This window comes from Lissotriton helveticus, chromosome 2_1, assembly GCF_964261635.1.
Source record: "Lissotriton helveticus chromosome 2_1, aLisHel1.1, whole genome shotgun sequence".
Lineage (NCBI taxonomy): Eukaryota > Metazoa > Chordata > Amphibia > Caudata > Salamandridae > Lissotriton > Lissotriton helveticus.
In genome coordinates this window covers 1117791682-1117817834 of record NC_136059.1, presented here as the reverse complement: position 1 = coordinate 1117817834, position 26153 = coordinate 1117791682, and the positions used below count along the sequence as shown (strand labels likewise).

At 44.7% G+C, this 26153-nt stretch overlaps 1 protein-coding gene across 1 annotated transcript in view; it reads right to left on the bottom strand.

Annotated features, from left to right (window-relative positions):
- SEC24D (SEC24 homolog D, COPII component) overlaps positions 1-26153 on the bottom strand; it is a 425192-nt gene that overhangs the window by 379048 nt on the left and 19991 nt on the right. Inside the window, exon 2 of the mRNA XM_078675943.1 lies at positions 17706-17891. Coding sequence (XP_078532069.1) covers positions 17706-17853 — 148 coding nt within the window. The 5' untranslated portion in view covers positions 17854-17891. The remainder of the gene's footprint in view (positions 1-17705; positions 17892-26153) is intronic.

The window sequence follows — 26153 nt, the reverse complement described above, 5'->3', positions numbered from 1 at the left end:
AATTTTTTAGAGAACTGGTTTCACTCCCACAGAGAACACCTACAAAGCCACTATTGAGCGACCTGGGACGTCGCTCTTTGAGGGATCTTGCCACCCTACGCCCTCTTCTCTTCTGGGCCCGCCTTTGGCGCACACCTGAGCTATCTAAATACGCCGAAAGGCCTAAGAGAAGTCATGAATCTTGAGGGATCTCAGAAGATTAGTTGGCTATCAAATATAAAAAAGCTCCTTCTGTTATTGGGATTTAGAGATGCCTGGGAGTCAGGGACTCTGTTGAATAAATCAGACATTAAGGGTGCCTACTGGGCTTGGATTGACAGCCAGGAAAACAGCAATCCCAGCCTAGGCAGACTGACCGACGAGTTTCGCTTGCACAAACAGGTTCCCAGCTTAGAGCCCTATCTAGACTTTATACAGAAACCCAGGGATACGGCCCTTTACATGCAGTTTAGATTGGGTACGCTGCCTGTCCGCGAATATACTAACAAATGGAAGCCTCCCCACCAAACTACCTCAAGCTGCCCACACTATGAAATAGCGGTTGAAAGCGCCCCGCCCTTTATGTTTGCATGCCCTGCATATACTAAACCGAGAACAAGATGGTTAAAACCTATTTGTTGCCAACTAGGAACCAGGAACCACCGCGAAGCACTTAGAATAATGCAAGCAGATACCAACACAACTCTGGCTTGCGGTGTGGACAAATTTCTTAGCTGGGCATGGGTAATAAGAACTAAAGTGTTATGTTCTGGTTGATGATCTTTTTTAAATTGTGTTTTTAACTCACTTCAAAGCTGTGATAGTTTAATGTAATTCTTAATCTTGATTTGTGGGTTTTTCTTTTTAATAAGATGTTATTTATTGTTGGTACGATTAGGTTAAATAGAATTTTTTAGGATGGGACATGAAGTTTATCAATTATTAAATATTAATTAAATTAATCAAATATTCAGAACTAGTATAGTACTATTCTTGTAGAGCAACTTGTACCCCCCAACTGAGTTTTTAGAATTTTTTTAACTTGGTATCTTTGTTTAACTTTAAAATCTGTATTTTATCACTTAATTTGTAAAATGCTTTTATGATATTTTTATATCGAAATCAAGCTTTGATTGGTAATACTTGTAAATTGCTTACAAACAGTTTTTAAATATGTTATGTATAAAAAACAAAGGGGCCCCTGGGTGATTTACCATACTACTCTATGGTGTTTTTGGTTAGGTGCAGGTTCTTAAGATTGCTTATTGAAAAAAGAACAATTGTCTAGAGCAATGCAAAGTCCCGGGCAGGGATGTGTGTCCACTGCTGAATCCAACTAAAAGTTATCAGACACTTCATGCTGGACTGCTCGCTACACATGTCCATAAGAAAAACCTTGCCAGAATCTTCCCAATGTGTGTATTTACAACACAAAGCCTTTGAATTATGTAATTCTACACAACCAGGTTGTGCTACCGTTGTCCTAGATAGATAGCCCAGCATCTCTGGAAGAAGCACGTTGCGTTTTTACCCTGACCTACACTTCTGATTGATATTTATTATTCTAGCGATCTGCACTTTTTGTTTTCATTTGTTTTTACTATGCTATTTTAAATGCTGTCATATCACTAATGCATTTGTTTTTTAGTGATTTCATGACAGTGTGAATCTTGTTTTTCCCCAATCTTTTTTTTTTTTTTTTTTTTTTTAAACCTTTATTGATATCAAAAGAAGACAAATAGAGGCCCACAACCAAGCCGGCCGGCCGCAGTGTACAAAACAATCAGGAGTCATCAGGCAAATAGTACATAATCAATCAACACAAAGCAGAGGCCGTATAATCGCAATAGGGAAAAAAAATACAGAAACTAAAGGGCTAAAACACAGGAGTAAAGAAGGCTTAATTTTACAATAAGGGGAGAGGACATATGACAGGCACAATTGCAATACGGAGGCATCCGATATCCCGTAATCAACCTCAACATTAAGAAGGGGGCGTGGGGCAAAATATCAGGGGGACAACACAATGCATTCAAGAAATCAGGATATGCGAGATACAGTCAACCCCTGAGCATTATCCTCGTAACACGCCCGCCACCCGGGACACTACCAAGCCAAAACAGTGGGATCGGAAGACAATGCATGAAAACCCGCCCGTCACAGTACCCTCTGGGACGCAGGAAGGGAAAAAGGGAAAGGGACTAGGTAGGGGGGGGGGGGGGGGGGGAAAAAGAGGAAGGGAAAGGAAAATGGAGGGAAGAAAAACCAAACAATAAAAGGGAATAAGGAAATATGAAAAAAGAAAGGTAAAAGACACGCCGACACGGCACCCCATGGTGAGAGGACAGGAGACAAAAGGATTAACGGTCCAAGTGGGGCATGGCATTCGGATGAAAGACAGCCAAAATGTAGCAGGAGGAGTAACGACGCCATACCCCCACCCGAAACACACCATAGGAGGTCGGGACAAACGCGGCCTCACGAAAAAGATATACAAAAGGGCCATAGAACCAGAAGACAAACAAAAAATAGAACCCAACCCACCCGTCCCACCCTGCACCCCTGTAGAAGGCTACGGCCTACCCTTCAAACAGCGTGCCTGTCGCCCTAAACCAGAACCCGAAATATAGCAAGAAGAAAGAATGAAAAACGAGACAAAAAGACCACAAAAGCGGAGAAAGAAAACAGGAGGGAGGAGCAGAAGAGCTATAATACAAACGATGGGCCACAGCCCTCCGCCCAACCGGACAAGTACAATCAAAAAAACAGACCAGGATGTCACCCCATCACGCGCCACCAAATATTAGGAGAAGGGGACCCCCCACCCCTCTACAATCAGAGACAAGTGTGCAACGAAATCGCATACCGGGAATCAAGCAGAAGTCGTACATTTCACCCCCAACCCTTCCGAGCGACAAACCCCACCCACCACATGGCAATGTACAACCACATACTAAATACGAAATCAGCAGATAATCGAGTGGATGGAGACTAGCATAGCTACGTGGGGAGTAGATAGATCGACAAGTGAGCAATAGTTCAAACTGAAAGTATCGATGCATCAACAATCGAAGCACGAGCCATGAGAAACAGGAGTTCAGTTGCGCCACTGGAGCGGGCGAGGTGGTCCCATTTTTAAACACAGGCAAAGTCATCGAAGTAGGCACAGGAGGAAGTCCACCCATAATTCCAGGCAACAATGTCGAACAGGGTCGCAGTACAGCATCCGAGTCCCCGGGGTCCGAACCTTGAAAAGCAGGGCGCCCCAAAGTCACCAGCACATTACACGATCTTCGATCAGCGGTGGAGACACTCAGGTCAATCGAGGGGGGTGAGGCAATGGAGGCATCAAAACAAGAGGGCGACAAGAAGAAACGGCCGCCCAAAATGGCGGCGGATCGTGGCGGACCCACCGAGACGCCCAGGGCCAGGGAAGCGTACAGGGATCTGAGGGCTTCCAGGATATCTCCGACTGTCGGCTCACGCTCACCAGATCCGATCCCCACACAATCAGGCAACTCGGGCCCGCCGCCACAAGGTGACTCTCGATCCAGAGGGCCGGCCGCCATTTCGTAAATCAGCCCAATCGCCGCCCACGAGGACCCCCGGAAATAACAGTTCTCAAATGTAGGACTTTACAAGCGCCGGGGGTCCCAGCAAGGGGGGCCTCGATGCCAAAAGGATGTCCGCCCAAAACGGGCCTCCGCCCGCACCAGCACCGGTGCCCCAAACAAGCGGAGTCCGGGCCTCGAGGACCAGGGCCGCCGGACAAAGCAGCGGCGGGGGGAGACCCCCTCTCAGAATCAGGTCCCGGGGCTTCTCACCCACGTCTGCCACGCGACCAGCAGGACAGGTCCGGGTCAGGATCGCCGGGATCTTCGCACATCGGCTCCCAACACTGGTTCTCGCTCTCGGCCGGGGCCGAGAGCCGTCGGATCCCACCGGCCAGGTCCCGGTCCAAGTCTCGCAGAGGCCCCGATCTCTCGGAGGCCGGAACTCCGGAGCCACTGCACGTCAAGACCCCGGGGTCAGATGGTAAGTACAAACAAGCCGTAATGTTTCCAATTCCCCAAAAGTGTGCCGTCCCGGGACAGGATAAAAGACAGGATAGGCAGTCAGGATGGAGGGCTGCGGGAGCCGAGCTAAAAGGCGACCATCACGGCCGCGAGCTAGGCTCCTCCCTCGTTTTTCCCCAATCTTAATGCAAATTATTCATCTTAATTGCATGCATTGTTGTGACTAGAGTCCTAAGTAGTACCCATAGTTTAGCCACTACAAAAACACTAGCAGAATTGGGGCTGCACATAGGAGTGCTCACTTCTAAAGACAATAACAATGTTTCTAAGTAGAGAAATACCCAAAAATAGTGTTGTAGAAGTGTGGTCAAAGGAAGTCAAAGACAATACTTGCAGAAAAAGCAGATACTGTCAGTAAGGAATCATAGAATAAGAGCAGTCTCTGAAAAATAGTTTGAGAAAGAACAACATTTCAACAAAATGGTTAAGATGAGGTTATATTACAACTGCCTAGAAAATCTGTAATTAATAAATAATTGATCAAGATAGTCCGTAAACAACTGAACGTACATTTTTTCTTGAAATTGGTCATTTTGATATCGAGTATCCACCGGCATCAACACTTATTATGTGTAGGACTTTCATTAGTACACCTCTTACAAGCTGATCTCATGGATCAGCTGAGCAGAAGGTGAGGAGCACACATAAGACCCTTAATCACTCACCTTCTACTTATATTAGTTTCTTCTCCTCAATATTAATAAAAAAAATCAAAACTGTGCCCTGCCTCCCTGGAACCTTCTACTAGCCTTTGCTTCCTCCTTCCCCTAATAAAGATGAAATAAAACACGTCGTCCTTCCACCCACCCCATCTGGCAATTAGAATTCCCTCCTTGCTCAATAGTTTTTAATCCAGTATCTGCCACCATTCTCCATCTCCATGGGTAAAACCATCACCCATGATTTGAAAAACAAAACCTACTGTCCTGCCATCCTCAACTTTTTTCGGAGCCTTCATATCAGGCAATACATTGTCACTGTGAGGGATGGGCACTGCAAGTACAGGGGGATCCTCATATTCCCATGAACAACTAGATGCGTGTACTTCAGGGAGGCAATTTCCCAGAGCGCTCTGTTAAGTATCAGAGGAGCCAGAGTGGAATTCTGGCCTGCACTGGGAGTAACTCAAGCTTGAAGTGCTTTTCAATTAATCTTCTAATTTAGAGGGGATTTTTGCTTAGGGTATAACTGTTTGGCTAGAGTTACAAAAAACATATTCTCAAAAACAGATGATATTGATCATTTACTTAAAAACACTTTTCTGTATAATCATATACATTACTAAAGCTTCCAGGTACAATATAAAGTGATAAAAAACACCAATCCAACAGCATATTATGCTAATACCATTTAACCAGAACAGTTGATTGTTTGAAGCACAAGAACATAAACATACACACCTTGGTGGTGTTGAAAAACTATACTTCACACTACTTTATTGAAGTTGTTTGTAGTTTTGTAAACAGTGTATTACAACTACCCAATTTATGGCGGCAATACATATAACTGGCATTAAATATTAACGCCCATTTCAAATTTTACAGTTTTAACCAAATTGAATGAGGGCAGTGAATGAGCTGGTGATGGAATGAGGAACACTCATCGAAGCAAGTTAACCATAGAACCGTACACCCACTTTGTCCAAGGCTAAGAACTCCTTCACAATCACTCACCCTCCACTTATATTAGTCTCTTCTCCTCAATAATAAAAAAAATCAATACTGTGCCCTGCCTCCCTGGAACCTTCTACTAGCCTTTGCTTCCTCCTTCCCTTAATAAAGATGAAATAAAACACGTTGGCCATCCACCCACCCCATCTGGCAGAGCAACAATTAGAATTCCCTCCTTGCTCAATAGTTTTTAATCCAGCATCTGCCACCATTCTCCATCTCCATCACCCATGATTTGAAAAACAAAACCTACTGTCCTGCTATCCTTAACTTTTTTCGAGCCTTCATATCAGGCAATACATTGTCACTGCGAGGGATGGGCACTGCAAGTACAGGGAGATCCTCATATTCCCATGAACAACTAGATGCGTGTACTTTAGGGAGGCAATTTCCCAGAGCACTCTGTTAAGTGTTAGAGGAGCAAGAGTGGAATTCTGGCCTGCACTGGAGTTACTCAAGCTCGAAGTGCTTTTCAATGAATCTTCTAATTTAGAGGGGATTTTTGTTTAGAGTATAACTGTTTGGCCAAAACATTTTCAAAAACAGATGCTATTGATCATTTACTTAAAAATACTTTTCTGTATAATCATACATTACTAAAGCTTCCAGGTACAATATAAAGTGATAAAAAACACCAATCCAACAGCATATTATGCTAATACCATTTAACCAGACAGTTGATTGTTTAAAGCACAAGAACATAAACATACACACCTTGGTGGTGTTGAAAAACTATACTTCACACTACTTTATTCAAGTTGTTTGTCAGTCAAGTAATCTTTATTTCGGTCTAAGACCATAAAAGATACATAGCAGCAATTCATGACATATTAAAACTTATAAAAATATAAATACATAAAAAGAAGTACCACATAATACTTAGTAAATTCATGAATAGGTTCCATAAACTACAAACAGTTACTTCAAAAAAGATCTCCTCGGGGGGAGGAGCCAAGATGGCGATCGGGATGGCTGCATAACTGCTTGGCTCCGTGCGCCCTCCCGCCCCGCACATTTATCCTGTCGATAAACCTGAGCAGTCATTGCTAATTTAGGTAGGTGAAGGAAAGCGTTCACTTACCCTTTGCTTTTGAGGCTCCTCCGCGCAGTAGACCCGAAGAACTGTCCCCGTTTCTTTGGTGGCCTTCGAGGTGCTGAGACCGGGATCTCGAGTGAGGGGAGTGTCCGAACGCGATTGCAGCCCCAGCGGCCTCTGGTTGCGAAGGGGAACCTGAAATCTGCGAGCCGGGAGAGGAGATACCAACCCACTCCCAGTAGTGGGTTGCCCTGCGAGAGGTGTGAAATAGCTGGGACGGAGAGAGTCCACGATGCCCAGTTCCCCTTCGGTGTGATACCCGGTTATGCTAACAGCCCTCCCCGGGAACCGGTGGGTGACTCCCGGGCAGCGGGGAGCCTGTTTAGCCTTTTGGTGACTCTCCTTTCTGCTGCCTGCCCAGACTATTGAGATCCCGCTGTGGAACCTGCTGACTCAGGGGGTCGAGCCCGGTCCTAGGGTGCGGTGGAGGGGACAGAGAACGTGACGGCTGAAATGGCGGATGACACTTTCCCGTGCTCCCCTCGCCCGGGCAGAGAAACCGATGCACGAGAGAATCCCGGGGTCTGGCTATGCGAGAAACCGCCCACGCCCAAACATATACTGGCTGCACTAACAACCCTGCGGTCGGCCCTGATCCGGGAGGCCCGAGATTTGGGACAAAGGATGGCCGCCATTGTTGTCCCACCATCTTGTGTCGGCGCGGATCGCTCTCAAGGAGGCGCCGATGTGTCTGCCTTTGCTTCATCGACGTATTCCCCGGATGAGTCTACATTCTTAGAGACGTGGATAGATTTGGTTCATGGGCTTCCTGTGGCTGCACCTGTGGCGCAAGTGCTCGTCTCACGGGGCCCTTCTCTGATCGGCAAGTGGAGGAACAGCATCGATACACGGCTTGGGCGACCCTGTCGGGGTTTTGGCGCTTCCCGCATTGTGTGTTTCCCTTTCCGTGTCTGGCGGGACTGTGTTCGGACTCGAGACTGTTGGCGGTATTGACATTGTTTCAATCGGACTTCCGCCATGCAACATCGGCGAGGTTTCGGTGGCTGGGGTCCTGTGGAGCGGCGACGCTGACTGGCCCTCCCGGTGTATTCGGACCCTTTGTGCTACTTTGTATCCCGTTTGAAGGATGGTTCAATATTGGTACTGTTGACAAACGAGGCCAGGGGTGAATTTGCTTTGAACGTGGAGGGACTCATGGTTGGCTGATGGTGATTTGAGGGGCGTTTAGCGGGGATGTTATTGATTGTGTTATACATGATTGCTGCTATCTTTACTTCCTTTACCATTACTGTTTACACGACTTTTGCACGCGGAGGTGGGAGGGGCCGGAAAACCAAATTGAGGGCCCTTCTCCTGTATTTTTTCTCTTCTTTTTCTCTTTTTCTTTTCTGTATTTCGGGTCTCTTCTATAGGGCGACAGGCACGCTGCTGGGGGGTAGGCCGTAGCCTTTTGCAGGGGTGCAGGGTTGGGGGATGGGCTTGTTATTTTGTTCTCTCTTTGTTTCTATGGCCCTTTGCCCTTTTCCTTTTTCGATGTCGTCGTCTTCCATGTCTCCAATATTTTGTTTCGCCTTGAGGGGTGGGGCTAGTTAGCCATGATTGCTTCGTGTTTATTGCGTCTATCCTGACTCATATTCCCCCTCCCCCAACTTTTTCATCTATGTACATCACTGGCGTACAACCTTTTGCTTTTCGTTAGCTGTATCAGGGGTATGTGTGATTATGCGACATTGATTTGATTTTATTTTTCTTTTCGTTATTATAAAATGAACCGTCTCAGATCCTTATTCACGCATGGTACCTTAATTATACGATATATCCTGGATGCTACTCAGCTTTGCGCTCCGGACCGCTGTATTTTTATACGATGTTAATTTTTAATCGATTTGAATAGCGGCCGGCCGCAATGGTTGTAGGCCCATGTTTGTATCCCCGTATTATAACAATAAAGGTTCTTAAAAGAAAAAATTAAAAAAAAAAAAATAAAAAAAAAAAAAGATCTCCTCCTGCGCCACATAGCATCAATAAAACGAGAGACTGAAAACACAACCGGAGTGGAAGTATTACTTTTTAAAATTCTGAGAGCCTCTTGGTGGGATCTGAACCCCAAGTTTTTACAAAGTTGGATGAGCCAACGTTGCCGTATGTTCTTAAAACTAGGGCAAAAAAAGAAAACGTGGGACTCAGACTCCTCTTTGGCTCCACACGCCAGGCAGTTAATTAATTTAGTAGTACACCATTTATGGGAGAAGATCCTAAGAGGAAGAGTACCATATCTGAATTGTAGGTAAAATTTCCTCGCTGAAATTGGTAAATTCTCATCAAGAAAAGGCTCAATTAAGTAATCATCTTTGAAATTAAAAAACTTGACAGTGAGTGGGCCTAAGGAAGAACTGCCAAGGGTGGCCGACGGTCAAGGTTGACTAACTCTGCACGAGACAATTGCGCACAAGCCACAGCTGGGTTAGACCATTGTCCGGGTATGTCCAGTCTCTTACTTTCCTTTTTTAAAAAGGCAAACCATGGCAGTTTCTCAGAACCAGGGAGGCCCAGTACCTCTTCTAGTGCTCGTCTAAAACATAATAGTTCGGGGGTTACCCATAGTCTGCGCCAATAGATTATAGGGCGTAGTGCGACTGCCTCTTGAATAGGTGTTATGCCGAGATCCAATCCCATAGGGATCAGGGGGGTACTAGGCGGAAGTGCCAGCACTGATCTTAGGAATTGGTTTTCAGCTTTTCTAATGCCATCCACCGAGCAATGGCCCCAGAGTTCAGCCCCATATAAAATTGCTCCCCGAGCTTGGGCTTTATAAATTTCTATGATGGGAGCAACTGGCTTAAAGGTGGATTCTCGATGGATTTTCCAAATGCCCCCCGTGGTCTGAACTAATCTGAGTTTGGCCTTTGCTAGTTGGGGTGCCCAGTCCATTTTATCCGTAAGGGTATTACTGAGATATTTAAAGACTGTTACCCTATCCAAAGCTGTGCCATTTAGGGAGGGATTAGAGCATCTAGTTTTCGGTGGGTTACAAATCATATACTTGGTTTTTTGGACATTAATTTCTAGCCCCCTAAGATGGCAGAAGTTAACAAAACTATCCAGGGCCCGTTGAATGCCCATAGATGATTTGGACAATAGGAGGGTGTCATCTGCGAACATCAGTGCTACCACCTGTTCGTTGTTCAATTTGGGGGCATCGATATCTTAGACCCCCTTGAGGTGGGAGATCAGGACATTGATGAAGAGACAAAAAAGGGTGGGCGCCAGCACACACCCTTGTCTGACTCCCCTGTTGACTGGAATTTTGGGTGTCAGACTACCCCATTTACCACTCCTAATTTGTGCAAAGTTGTTACGGTGGAGTCTCTTGATGATATTGAGAAGGTAAGCCGGAACCCCCAGGTCCTCCAAAACAGCCCAAAGGATTTTGCGTGGTACTAGATCAAAGGCCGTTTTGATGTCAACAAAAATGAAGTAGAGGCTGCCACCCTCTACTCTCACGGTCTTCCAGTAAAGAAGCTGGAGTCTTAATATCTGGTCAACCGTGGAGGTCTTTTCCCTAAAACCGGCCTGAAAGGGGCTGAGAATCTGATGTTTCTCCATCCAAAACTCAAGCCGATCCAAAATGATGTGAGAATTTTTTTTTGACTAACGTCAATCAAACTGATCGGACGGTAATTGACCAGGAGAAGTGGAGAACCTTTTTTAAACACCGGAATGATCTCGGCACCAACCCAAGTATTGGGTAAGGTGGCACCCTACATTATAGCATTATATAAAGATATACAAATAAGGGGCCCAGACCGGTATTTGATCTTTAAAAAGGTCTCCAGGAATTTTGTCGAGGCCAGGTGCCTTACCCAATGGGAGCCTAGTTATGGCAGTTTCGAGCTCCTTCAGTGTAATTTTAGATTCTAAGGGTTGGCTATTATAGGGGGCTAAGGGAGGAAGGACCAGATTGCTGTTTGGCGCTGGGACATAAGAGGGTACCTGAATAGAAAGATCCATTATGATATCATTTTCAGGGGGAGAAGCATATAGCTTCTGGTAATGTTCGACCAATCTCTCTGGTGCGATGTTACAAACATCAACCTTTTGACCCACCTTACTACTAAGCGAACAATGGACCAATATTCCCTCATGTCCCTGCACCCAAGGGCATTTTTTATAGCGGTCCATTTAGAATCCTCCCAGGTCTGTTTAGCATCAGACTGTACTTTATTATACTCATGCCTCTTGGTTTGGATTAATAACCTATTCTTGGCTCTAATAGCAGCCAGGAGTGCCACCTTGGCTGCCTTACAATTAGTGTCGAACCAAGAATTACCCCTCCTATTTTTCCTTAGATTACGGGCAGGTGGATTAAGTAATTGCATAAGACTCGTTATTAGTTCTGAATGGGTATTAAGGATTTGGTTGGAAAGTGCTTTCTGGCCCCGTTCTAAGTGGCCACTTAGGCCATCAAGTGCCCGAAGGACACTTTGATACAGTAGACTCATAAGTTCGGGAGAGTTTTTAACAGATGGCCATTTGAGCCTTCTTCTGTTGTTGGATATTAATGGGGGCTCCCAGTTGGTAACTCCGTCGCCCTGGGTTATGCCCAATTCAGGGAGATTTAGGTCAAGTACCAGGGCATTGTGGTCACTATCGTGACGAGGAAGGACCACAAAATCAATGATCTTGGGCCAGATACAAGCCTCGACCAGAATATAGTCGATACGGGAGGATTGGGCTAGCCGATTGTAAGTATGATTACCCTCTAGGTCAGATTAAGTACGGCCATTACAAGCTCTCAAAGAGTGGCCCAATGCAATGGAATTCATTTGGAGTGCTAAAGGGGTCCAGGCCCTGATCGGAGAAATTAGCAGATCAGGGATGGACCATAGAGAGAGTCTAGCAAACCTGGGAGCGGCTCATATTGGAAATTGAAATCTCCCGCAACTATCATAGTACTCTCACCCTTGACCTTTGTGATGAAGTTAGCTAATATATCCAAAGTAGGAGATTCTTTGCCCGCACTAGTAGGGCGAGAATAGACATTAATAAGGGTTAGACTAAACTTTGGAGTAAAGGTGAGTCTAATGCATTGAAGATCTAGCAAAGGGGGATTTAAATGGGTCACCGTACACCCCAGATGGGAGCCTACAAAAATATTCATGCCCCCAAAGGGTCTTCCTCTCGCACCTGACGAAGCCAGAGTGTTTACTGACAAAAATCCTACCCTATGCACGTCTTCTCTAGCCCACGTCTCTTGAAAGAGACAGATGTCAAAATTGTCTATAAAACCTTGCCAGTCAGGGCTATGCATTTTGTTAGAGAGTCCTGCAACATTACAGGATAAAATATAAATTTTATCACTACAACCTTTCGCCCCACCATTGTGACCAGGTTCAGTCCTGGTCACTGGGGCTTGCCCATCAAAACTACTGTCTATGATTACAGTATCAACATTAATGGCTTCCACCTCCCGGCAGCCCCTTATTGAATAGTCCAGTTGGAAATGTCCTACAGATAAGGCTGGCTCTGGATGGTCTGGAGTTACTGAAAAATCCCCATCTGGAGTAGTGGCAGCTGGATCTAATTTTTCAGGGGACAGGTCCTTGGTAGATGTAGCGACGCATGACCTGGGTTGGAAGACAGGATTGTCAAGGATAACCTGCCCACTTAGTCAGTCAACTTCCTCCAGGAGGGCAAACCGATTTGAAACCGGAAAGCCAAAAGAAAAAGGATTGCGGTAGCAGAAGGTAGGGGTATTAAGAGAATGGTTGGCCCCTAGGTTAAAACGATTTGTGGGCTGAACGAAGCCTGCCCTCCCTGGCCCAGGATAGAAAAAATCTAGGGTAAGGGCTCTAATAGACAAAGATTGGTTGGAAGGGAGTGAAACATGAGACATTATTCTTTGGTTCGTTGCTGGATGCCGGAAGTTGATAATTACGCAATCTCCACCAATGGACTTTTGGGTGGAGCCCAACAATGCAACCCTCCTAACCATCAAAATCTCACCAGCCTTGTCATAAGGAACTGCTTGTTCTTCACTAGCCAGTACAAGATCTTATTTCGTAATTCTAGTTGGGATTCTTTATGGTCTTCTTTTAATTCCGGAATTCCCACCAAGACGATCACATATGGAACAGCCTCAGGCGGAAGATTAATAATGGGAAGAGAAGATTGTCGAGTCAAACCACTACCACCCCCTACATTCCCTTCGATATTGGGCAACGCAATTTAATCCCCATCTATTATATTTGGCTCAGATTGATTTTTAGGTCCACTAGATGGCATAGGGAGTTTAGGGATATCCCCCTGGGAACCTTGTGCTGATGCTAATCGAGGGGGACCTTGGCCAGGGTAACGGTTTGCAGTGCCCGTTGAATTGCTGGATTTAGAATGTTTGGGCACCTGTTTGTTGGAGGCTTTAGGTGAGTGTGAACACCGGCTCGTGATTGCATCCTGAGCTATAAGAGATCCCACGTTGTGTGTATTATCATGAACGTGGATAATTGCTTCCTTATTAGGATGTATTGGTGGTGGAATTGGCGGGGGTATATAATTCTGAAGATGTTGAAGAATTGGATTGATCTCTTCCCTTATAAACATTCTGCATTGGGCCAAAAAAATCGACCATTAGAGCCTGGGCCCAAGGATGGTAGGTATGGGCCTGCTGTGGCTCATCGTTAGACTCGACAACGCCACATTTAGTTGTCTTCTTGGTGCCACTTACCACCACCCCCCCTAGGTTTTCTACTTCTAGAACCCCGATTATTGTCCTTTTCCTAGGGTTACGAGCAACCGGTGGGGGCGGGGGAGGGGTGGAGTCCTCTAGCTTAAGATCTGAACCTGATGACAACATAGAATCATTAATAACTGTAACCAAATTGTGGGGGCCAATAGATTCAGGTGAACTTAATGCAACATCTGAAGAAGGTGATACTGGTAAAAAGCAGTCAGGTGTAATAGAAAGACGTCTTTCTGTCAATTCAATTTCAGATGTTACCACACTTATCACTTTTTGGAGCATTAGGTCTATAGCTGTAGGAAATACTGTTAGAGGAGGGGTGGCTTTGGGTAGTGATCGCTTCTTTGCACAGACACGTTTGCCTTGTGCCCGAGAAGGGGGAATTGGTGGGGCCATCACAAAACACAACAATAGCCCAGAGGAGAGCGGAACAACGAGCTCTTTGGGGAGAGTCACAATATTAAGAGGTGTAGCCCAGCCCGGCCTCTTCTGGCCTCAGACGGCCTAGGGCAGTCCCGCCCTTGTCCCAGGCTTCTCCCGGCGCCACCCGCACGCGTCCCGCGACGCGGGAGCTGTCTTGCTTTTAAGCCCCACCGGGCGCAATGTAGGCATAGGCGGCGTCCAGCCGCAAGGACTCCAGCGGGGAAGGCCAAAGGTGAGTGTCCCCACACCTCAGCACTGAGACAAAGAAATGCCTTCAGGGCAGCCAGCAACAGCAAGCTGCCCCGGTAAGTTCACCCCCTTCGTGACACGGAGCAAGTTGTTTGTAGTTTTGTAAACAGTGTATTACAACTACCCAATTTATGGCGGCAATACATATAACTGGCATTAAATATTTTGTGCGCATTTCAAATTTTGCTATTTTAACCAAATTAAATGAGGGCAATGAATGAGCTGGTGATGGAATGAGGAACACTCATCGAAGGAAGTTAACCACAGAACCGTACACCCACTTTGACCAAGGCAAAGAACTCCTTCACAATGCCCCAGAAGCCAAATGGGAAAAAAAATGTTTTATCATTTGACACAATAATACCAAAAAAGGGACTCAATCTAAATATTTGAAAATAAGGACATTTCACAATGTATGCAATTTATAAGCAACACAAACAAAAATACACATGAGGATGCACAAAAATCCTTATTAAGTTGATAACACTTCTGAGCCATACAAAAAAGAGTAACTTCACAAGTTGCAAAATTAGGCTTATTTTAACAAAATTACTCAATTTTGGGATACACAAAAATCCCATACGATGACCACACCCTAATAATAAATCAGAATATTTTCCTCTACTGTTAAATGCACGTCAATTAATGTAGACTGCAAGATCTACGCGAAGATCCTGGCCACGAGACTGAACGCGCTCCTGCCCAACCTCATACACTGCTCACAGGTGGGATACCTCAAAAGCAGGATGTCCCATGACAATACTAGGCTCCTATGTCACCTGATCAACCATGCATCCAAAAGCACCAACGCCGCGGTCATGATCGCCCTGGACGCGGAAAAGGCTTTTGACAGAGTGTCATGGCCCTTCCTAGACAGCTGCATGAAAAAATTCGGTCTAGGACCCATCTTCAGGAAGATGGTACTAGCACTCTACAATGAGCCCAAAGCACGTGTCGTGGTGAACAACGGTACTTCAGACCCGCTCACATTGGAAAGAGGCACAAGGCAAGGCTGCCCACTCTCCCCTGCCCTCTTCCTTCTAGCCCTGGAACCACTCCTAGCCATGATTCGCGACAACAAACACATCTAGGGAATCCCAATTGGTGGAGAAGCAGTTAAGCTAGCTGCCTATGCAGACGACGTCCTCATCACCACGGAGGAACCAGGCCCATCAATAGCCGCGCTCATGTCTACCATAGAAGAATATGCCCAAGCCTCAGGCTACAAGCTGAACAAGGATAAGTCTGAGTGTAAGCCACTAAACGTTCACACCACCAGGGAAGTGTTGGGAGACTCGGGGCTGGCCTGGCAGAAGAAGTTCTTGAAATACCTTGGCCTACACTTCGGACGGGATCTCAAGTCCACACTAGACCACAATGAAAAGACCCTCCTGAACAAACTGAAAGGTAGACTAGAGTCGTGGTCACCCAAGTTCATCAGCTGGTGGGGCAGAGTGGAAACGATCAAAATGATGCTGACCCCCATGGTCAACTACATGCTAAATATGCTTCCACTAATCATCACGGAAGACTTCCACAAACGCCTGGACAAACTTATAAATAAATTCCTATGGAAGGACAAGAAACCAAGAATCATCCTACAAAAACTCAGGCTGAGCAAAAGCCTAGGAGGGCTGAACGTAACAAACTTTAAGACATTCCAAACAGCATGCATAGCCAAACAGGGACTACACTGGCTAGACCCCAAACAAAAGTACATACCTGCCTGGCTTGCCTAGAGAGAAGAATCTTAGGAGGTCTCGACCCAGTAGCCCTACTAACAGCGAAAAAACACCCAGAAATCGCAAACACTACTTAAGAACACCAAGAACGCCCTCCTCAAATTCGACAGGGTGATGGACACGAGCATCAAGAACACCAGGTGGGAATCGTTATAGTTCAACCCTAAAATAAAATATCGAGAGAAAACGCTCGACATGGCCTCCTGGTACAGACACGGCATCTCCATCGCCATCCAGTTGGGAGACCAAGACTCACACATCACCTTCGACTCCATAAGACTCACACACAAACTAACAGACATCGCGCTCTACAACTTCCTCAAGATAAAGGTGGCAATAACAAGGGCAGAACTCAATAAAGCTACTCCCTTGATAATACAATATGCAGCGAACCTAAACAAAATAGGACACCAAACCTCACACCTCTAAAAACTGCTAAGCCCAGGGAAACCCAACCTAAACAACAAAGCCCTAGATACTGGCAATCTCTCACCGGCAGGAATCTCACAGAAAGCGAAAAAACAAAACTATGGACATCAACCACACACAAGAAGGTCACCACCAACCTAGCCCAAACAAAATTCTGGCTCCTGCACAGGACATACTGGACCCCGGCCAAATTAGCCGCAATAGGAATAAGAGACAGTGATGTGTGCTGGAACTGCAACAAACATAAAGGGGACCTGGCACACCTAATTTTCCTCTGCCCGAAAGTAAAGAAGTTTTGGAGTAGAATAAACGACTTCATAAACAACGCCTTATGCCACTCAATACAGCTGGACTTCCAAACTCTAGCCACAGCTTACATGTCACTAGCAATAGAATCCAAGGGGGACAAAGAACTGATCGTTCTCTTACTCACCGCAGCGATCAAGACAATCCTGAACAACTGGAAGGAAACAGGGAAAGCATAGTTTAAGACGTGGGTCAACTGGATCACCTTCCTACGGGGAGCAGACACCATAACATCAAACCAAACAAGAACGACCCACACGAATGCAGAAATGTGGCTATCCCTGGACAACTACCTGTCCTCACACAAGCCCCCCCTAGACCAGCGCCTTGTCGGCACACAATCTTTATCACACAGGCAAGGTAGCCTGACCAAGGATATTTTTAACGCGCACCAGTTTTCCTCCACCTCCCACTCCCTCCTTTCTCCCTTTCTTACCTTTCCTTTCAGCCTCACAGGGTAGCATCCGCGTACCACGGACAGCGCCGCATACGACATACGAATGTAATACACATGCTACAAAGCTGTATGTAACCCCACCGGCACGTAAATGTTTTTGACAACTGCCTCTCCCCCCTGGGGGACCGTGACTCTATACCTGTATACTGTACCTTGTAAATACCTCAATAAAAGTACTGAAATAAAAAAATAAAAAAAATGCAATTTAAAACAAAAGATTTTGTGAATGAGCCCGGGTGTGCTACAAAAACACCCTTACATTTTATAGGCTTTCCATTGGTGAGTGGCCTACCAGGTTTTTGTATGCTATAATGCTGATCAAAATCAAGACACTGTTGAATATTTTAGTATGTGCGTGTACTTCTAAAGTGTTTTTCATTACCTACAGACTTGTTATTGATTCACCTAAAATGCAAGTATTCCAGTGCATTGTTTCACTTTAGTCCTACCCCAGACCATCACTCTATCTTTATTTTACGCTATGAATGACCAGGTTGAACTTTTCTTTCCTGATTTAGCAACACCCTTCTCACTACAAAAAAATCAACATTTAATGTACATTCACTTTTGCTTCCTACCTGGTGGAGGGGCGGGAAATGATTGATTTGTGGCTCCATAATGCCCATAAGGTGAAGAAGGTGTTGTTCCAAAGCTTGTGGAATATCCTCCCATTCCCGGCTGTGACTGTGAATATGGTGGGGTTGCAACATAACCTTGCTGGCTCATTGTGGCGGCCGTTTCACTTCAACAGATCTTGGAATAATCTGAAAAATGATGAATTTAGGTAAACTAAAAGATATGTTTCAAACAAATTAGGCACTTTTAAATATTCTAATCAATTATTCATTGTTTAAAGATAAATATACCCTGGGGAAAGCTAGTGAACAGCTTCAAAGTCACAAATGAAATAACAGGTTACATAAATACATCAGGAATGTTACACTTCAGGGTTTATGACAATGTTTAAATATTGCCTCTTGAATTTTCATGACGCTGCATTTTTTAAACTTTAAATATTTGTAGCAAATTGAGGGATTGAAATAAATAATGTACAAGTACAGAGATGGTGAAATCTATGTCTAGTGAGATGACTTGTAATTGGGACATATAAAAACTATTGTTCCACTTGTGCCAAGTACTACATATTACTAAGACTATTCCTTAAAATGGAGGGACGTTATGCAGGTCAGTCCTAGAAGGAACTTAACAAAGGGAGTTTGAAAAGATGTGTGAGCTTGTGTTCTTTTTTGTGTTCTCTTTTCAAGGAACAGATTAATCAACAGATGAGAAGAATGAAGTAGAAATATCAGAGAAAAGTATTTTGTGCGTTGTGACGGGGAGACTGAATGTAAACCTGTAAAGAGACAGCATTCCTATTGTCAAAAATGTCTGAACCGAAATGCCAGTATAAAGAGTCAACTTGTCAAAATTAGGAAAGGTGATATTTAAATTTACTTCAATTTTTGTTGTTGTTCAGCTTTCTGTCGGATCACTATTTTGTCCTGGTTTGCTAATGCACACGCCGATTACAAATGTGCAGATCAAAACATCTTTGTTCCAACATCTGCGCTCTTATTACGGGTTCCTCAAATAATGCTGGTATGTGCGGTAACTTGTTATCGCATAAGTTGTGAGGTAATTACCATACTCACAGAATTATTCCCATGTAAATTTCAGCAGTTTAATGCCAAAATGTACCTGTGGAAAATAGCTTGTATAGAAAAAAAATAAAAAGGACATGCAGGTTTTAGGGTGGAAAGCACCCACATCTGCTTGATCTGCCCCATTTTTGGCCAATAATCATAATGGGTACCACTTATTATACTGAATTAATTTCAATCCCTTTGGTGTCGGACTATATCGGGTGTAATAAATACCTTTTATGAGTCAACTGTATCAGGAACTTTGTCTATGCCATACACCTTTATGTACAAAAAACTTCTAAGTCAAACTGATTCTAGTTGTCCTTAAGGTTTGTCAAAATCTGCTAAGTGACCAACAGAATGTTCCTGTACAATCAGTTGTTCCCATTGAGTTAAAGAGATTTCTCTGGATATCACTAAAACTAAATTTGTCAATGTTGAAAAAGGTAACCGTCAGTTATCCAAGGCTTTATCCAAGGCTTTATTGTCCTTCATATGTCGAATATTATATATTTTTAGGACTCTTATAACACTCTTATAACACACTGAATCCTGTTAAACTGATAGGTGAAGGAGAGAGTAGCAGTTGGTGGAGCCCAGTTATCCAGGAAGTAGCCTCTGCCCGACGAATGGGCAGGCAGGAATAACACCAATTTCTGTCATCTTTCTGTTGTCAGTCCCCTCAGCTAGCACAGTCGCCACCAGACTGGGACAAGGCTAATGGGGTAAACAGCTAAGGACAGAAAATATAACCATCATGTTACCAACATCCTAGTGACTGGTACCCAAGGCAGGAACTTGCTTGGTCATTACGTTCCTTTTGTGATTTCCATCACAGATGGCAAACAGCAATAAATAGGTTCTCAAACATTAGCACCCTTTAAAAAATTCTTCTAAAATTGCTGACAAATATGAAAAGCATGAAGAGGACAAGTAAATAGCCTTATTTAGGGTAATTCATTCTGAGACAGAGGCTAACACTCTTGGAGCACTGCATAGTTGCCGGAATAACCATGTGCGGACAGATGTCTCAACTACCTCCAATTGGGTAATCTGCGTTAAAACCAAGTGTTGCCATCACCAATAGTGCATGTCACTGTCATATGCAATGTGTGGATAGACTTCTGCCATCAAGAAGGGCGGAGAGATTTGTATGAAAATAGTAGTAAAACGAAAGCGTCATCTTTAATGGACACTCCTCAATGAGTGCTTCAAACATTTAATCTAGTGTGGACATAAAGAGGTCACAAGCTCATTGGGGACGTGGCTACGGTGCGTTGCGTGATGGCTGCCTGCTAAAGAAGCTCCGCAGGCCAGACTGCAACATCAGACAAATACCATCCTCAAAACTCGGTCTGAGTTCGAGGCTAACATGTGCCCTGACTGCTAGACTTCGGCTGATCAAAACGCTGCAATTTGTGATCCTGAAACTGGCGTAGCACCCCCAAGCTGAGAAGTGGCGCAGATCGGCGGCGCTGCTGAGAAAATGGCTGCGCCATATGAACTGATGCTGCGGGTGCGGATTGTATCTGGAGACCATGAGGCGGCCGTGACACCACCGGCTGAGAGCGAGGAGCCCCGGAGGAGAAGGGACGTCGTTATGAGGCAGCTGGAGCGCACTTATTGCTCCGTGCATGATACGAGGCGGGAATGTTAATTGACGTATGCTGGGGGCCGGAAGAGAAGGCAGCGGCTGACTGACGAGCGGCAGGTGACGCTGTTGCGGAGGCCCGCCGGAGCTGTGGATCTACTGTTCCAGAAGCCAGACACAGGCAAGGTAGGAGTGGTGGCAGAGGCGCAACTAGAGCCAAATTTCGGGTGGGGCTAAGAAAAATTTCGGGGGGGGGGCTGAACCTTTAATCAGTAGGCAGAGTGGAGCTGCAGGGCCTCCAACAAGGTGTGAAACAACAGCAAGGCCTAATTAGTATTCAAATGGGCTTTTAAAGACCAGTGAAACGTTCGGGTGTGGCTGTGTGCGTGCCCAGGATCTGTCTCATCCCGGGCTGCCACACACGACGGGGGGGGGGGGGCTGAAGCCCGGTGAGTCCAGTGGGTGTTGCGCACCCGAGTGGTGGGGCCTCCCTCGACTGGCACTGTGCTGGGCATTAGGGTGTGGCCCGGGCCTGTTCTGTGGCTACATGTGCTACAGGACCTGTGACTAGCACTGCGCTTGCATGCGCCTGTACGGGAGTTCTGGGCCTAGCTGACTCCCATTGGTAGAGGGGCTTCATCCCTGCATTGCTGCTGAGGGTTTGGGGGGCTACGGGCATCGTCTGATTCCCCCCTTTGCAGTGAACGTGGGGGGGGGGCTGTTCAGTGCGGTGTGCGGCCAGCTGTCCGGCTCTGTCTTTCGCTTGTGCAGCAAGCGGGTTGGGGCCCTTTCATGCAGCGCGCCTTTCTGGCTGGTGATCACATTGCGCACATATACGCGCATCCTCCGGGAAACACTGTCATCTGGTCATAGCCGAATCCGATCCTAGTGCTGTGACTGTCCTCCCTTGTGTGACTGACCGGGAGAGATACACGTGCTGCCTGCAACAGTCTGATCTGAGCGGCAAAGTCTGCACTCCTGTTCTTCACCGGAGGGTGAGCGTTCCTGCACCGGGCCACCTACATCTTTGCTGAACACTGCCTGGCCTGAATAGCCGCTCACGCCACTGACTGCCATACCGCCAATACAGTATACTGCAGCCACGGACCGGGGCAGCGTTGGTAATTTGTGAATATGGGCAAAACAGACCCCACACAACCTAAAATCCCCTTTGAGAGTAAAAGGCACACATGCATGGCGGAGATGCCGATGGAGACGGGCGCCGTTGAGGGTGCACCAGACAATGTTGATGACCCAGAGGAGGATATGCGGTTAATTTTGCTCGAGGTGCGTACTGGCTTAAAAACAATCTACAGCAAGATGGATGCCCTCGCGACCAGCCTTGACGCAGTAAAAAAATAAAGGTAGACGTGCATGAGACTAGGTTGGATGAACTCGAAAACAGGCTATCGGACACGCATGACGCCACTGCTGAATAGAGGACGCAGATTCTGAACTTGTAGCGAGTGCTTGAGGTTATCAAATTGAAGAATGAAGACTTAAGAAGCGTGGTCGCGCCAGAACAATGTTCATATTATTGGGCTTCCGGAGTCGGCGGCCATATTGAAGATTGAGGGGTGTGAGAAAAGGAGGTATCCCCAACTAGAGTTCCTAAATTGGGATCATCAAATGTTTGGAAGGACAATTATTTAGGAACAAGGGTTTAAATAAACATGGACTGACAACAAGTGTAACTGACAACAAAAATGACTAAATATGGAAAACCAGTGCAAAGGAACATATTATCAAAGAGATATTTTATTCAAACATATATATTTGTTAGGGATCTGGTTTTAGACATCCATTGCCGATCCAACATTAATTATCATAGTGTGCATTTTATGCTTATTGTGCATCACAATACATTTCAGTGTATGTAGACATTTCATAAATAAATTCAGATGAATGCAAAAGATAATATATATACAAAAGAGTAAATATTGTAATCACAAAAACATGGCTAAAGGTAATTTGACATTGCTACGCGCGTTTCGGCGGTAAGCCTTCATCAGGAAGCCATGATATATGTTCCGAGTGTACCTACACAGAATATATGAGAAATCCATATCAGTGTCAGTGTCAAGTCCTAATAATTACATCACATGTGCATTCAATACTTTTAATCTAATATTTACAACCTATCATTAAAAACATGGGACAACAACAATCTTAATATATACATCTATATATCCAAGTACAAAAATACACACACTTCCTCGACCATCTTATGTTTACAGCTCAAATAACTTGAGATGATGGATTTTTATATGGTGGAACAAAGGTTCGCAAGAATCCAAAGGGACCTATTGGTCTATATCTGTATTTACATTTATAATTACAATAGTATGTGCCATGTACAGTGACCTAAGAATAGACAGAGGACTAGGAGGGTGGAACGAAGACAGAGGGAAACGGTGAACAGAAGGGAAGAGAGGGGGGTTGGGATGGGGAGGACAGAAGGGATCGGGAAGAGGAAAGGGGGGGGAAGAAGAAAAAGAAAGAGAGAGAAAGGAGAGGGAAGAGAAGGAAGGGGAATGAAAAGGGGGAATTAGTTATATTTAACTAACATGTGTGGTTGGTATCTTACCAGTATGATGGTGCAACCACAATGGCGGATGGTAGACTCTAGATATGCTTGTGGGATCAATTGAGGTCCTGGTAAACCCACAGGGGGGTTGCTTTTTACTGTGGATAGAGTAAGTAAATTATCAGAATGGAATTCCGGTAAGGGGGGGGTATTGGATTAATATAGATGCAGTCATTACACTTAAGGTAAAGTATCTGCAAATAGAGGTAGTACGATGTTTATGTACGTTGCTGTCCTCTAATTTAAAGATGTAAAAACCGCTACAACGGAGACTCAGATGAAATTAGAAAAAAGGGGGTGGAAAGAGTCCCGTATGTTGGTTAAAAAGGATGTTTAATAATTACTGATACATGGAAAAGAAAAACGTGTAAGCACGAAGAAGGACCTTGATGACTATTTAAAGCATGGACTGCTACGTTATACAGAAATCACCTAAACAGTATGGTTTACCTGAATGTAATGACGACAATGCGTCGTATAAAGTAGTCCCAAAAAGGTTACTAAAAAGCGGAGTTCGAGCTGCAGTGAGGATAAAAAAGGCTAGGGAAAAGGGGAAGAGACAAAATAAAGTTTGTTAATCTATGCGAGTTCCCTCAATCTGGAGTATTTTACAGAGCCCTTGTCTGGTAAGATTACCTTAATATGTTTATTTCAGGTGTAGACAGGTATCCGTTCCGGATGAAAAAGGGGAAATAGAATTCTTGCTGCAAACAATAATTAAGGAATGGAACAATTTAGTAGTGCGGTTCTGAAGGGGTGTTTATCATGATTATTTAATTCACGGGTGTGCGATGGTAAGAAATGTTATCTTACATTAAAACCAGTCGCTGGTATCTGCACCGGTATTTGCTTCTTAACTTCGGTGTTAGTGGGGGAGGACAAAGGGCAGCGCTGCAAAAAAATAATGAACAAAATGGACCGTGTGAATACCGCGGTTCTAAGCGATCAGAGTGATACTGATCGGTTCGTATACAAAAAATAGCAAGGGAGGGGCTGTTACCTAAAACTTCAGTTGAGAATATCTTCCGATGGTGGAGTCCGGTCTGGCGGGCGTCCCAGCAGCAGTCGAGAGCTGGAGACACTTCAAAGAGGGTCTTATTTATAATTCAGCCTCGTGCGCATTTTCCTAATAGGTGAACCGGATATGTATGCACCACATCCGGAAGTTATTACTCTGTGGTTGCAGGCTAATGGAACAATGTGGGCTGAGAAGGCAGCCATCTTTGAATGACTAAACGGTATATAATAACATAGAATTTCGGTGATTTAATAAGTTTAGTTCTAAGTATGAATAATTGCAAAAATGTCACTAATGTATATGAGAAACCTAATAAAGTGAATATCAATGTTACAAGGGATTGATGAAGTGTTTCAAATTCTAGTGCGAGGGACTAACCGGAGGAATTACTGATAACATACATTTAGGATCAACCATAATTGTATTTTAGGACCTGCCCCCAAGGCAATTCATTGTTCATTAATTAAACAAGGGTGGTTTTGGGTCTCAGGGATTATTTTTAATGACCACTCAACACTATACTCCCCGGGGGTAACTGAACAAAATACAAATAATAGTGGAGGGTCAAAAGAGCGAATTTCAAAGAAAACGACTATGTCCGTCGGTACTTCCAGCGTCCCTCTGGCTGTAAGGGGACGCTGGAAGTACCGACGGACAGAGCGGTGCTTCAATTACCTGCGCTGTGAGCCAGGTGAGGTGAGGCAGTACTCTCCTGCACAACATGCTGGGAGAATGATTCTTCACTAGTACCCAGGTGAAATTTTTCCTTTTTACTTTTTCTAACACAACACTAGCAGTAGCGATACAGGTCCTGAGGAATGCAGTGGATACCTCTGTGATCCGAAATTCTGTTGAAACATGTCGACCAACCTGTTGGTAGCTATTAGGTGAAACTACCAATTTCGCTCTTTTTAACTCTTAGAAACTCTGAGGTCTGCAATAAATAATTTTTCCTCATAGTTATCTGATTTTAAATATCACTACCCTGCACTTTTTGCACTTTACCACACCCCCTCGCACTGCTTTTCAGTAGCTCCCTGTGACCCAGTCATACCATCACTGGTCCTTATGCTGTCAATATTGACCATACCAAAATACCATCCTTCATGGTTAGAAGGAACCCACATGATGAAAAGGGCGCCAAGGAAGAGCTACTGATGGGTATTTTTCAACAACCACGAATGATGTACCCTGATTAGTGGACTATTGCCACTGGTTTTCACATAGTCGTTTTCTTTGAAATTCGCTCTTTTGACCCTCCACTATTATTTGTATTTAATTCATTGTTCATTCCTGTTGTATAGGTGTTAAGGGTGAAAATCCAGTAGATTTCTCTGCATTTACGTATTTGAGTACTTAGCGTGCCTGATGTTTTTCTGATTTTCTCAAGAATGAGCCAGCGAATTTCATTAGGATTATGTTTTGCTTCCATGTAGTGTTTGGCCAGTGGTGCCTAGATTTTGCCAGTTCGAATAGCGGACCTATGCTCTGAGAGTCGTGTAGACATCTTCCTTGCAGTTTCGCCTACATAACCGAGGTTACATGGGCATAATAATAGGTACACCACATTTGTGGTTTTACAATTTGTCAGGGTTTTTAGTTGTATCTGTACATTGTTATGGGTCCAATTTTTGGTCTCAATGGCAAATTACCATGCAGCACAAGACAGACATTTATAATTACCTGTGACAGGAATACTTCCAATTAAAGATGTTTGTATCGGTGTACACTATACAAGCTACCATCCGAAGGCACAAAAATCCAGTATTCCTTTTGGTCAATTCTTACGAGTTCGAAGAAACTGCTCCACAGTAGCAGACTTTGACAAAAGAGCAGAAGACATGAAAGCCAAATTCATAACTCGGGGTTACCCAAAACGTCTAGTTCGTGACTCCTACAAAAGAGCCAGATTTTTTGACAGACAACATCTGCTCACCCCCCAAGTTAAAGAACCAAATGCCAAAATGGTATTCGTAACTAGACATTCTACTATGAATGCCAAATTACAACAAATAGTCCAGGCCAATTGGCATATCCTAAATGCCACCAGACCGAAAGAGCAACATCTACCCAAACCTGTTTTTGCATACAGGAAGAATAAAAATCTTAAAGACCTAATAGTACGGTCAAGAATGCAAACCAAAGGCACTGTACCGATACAAACATCTTTAATTGGAAGTATTCCTG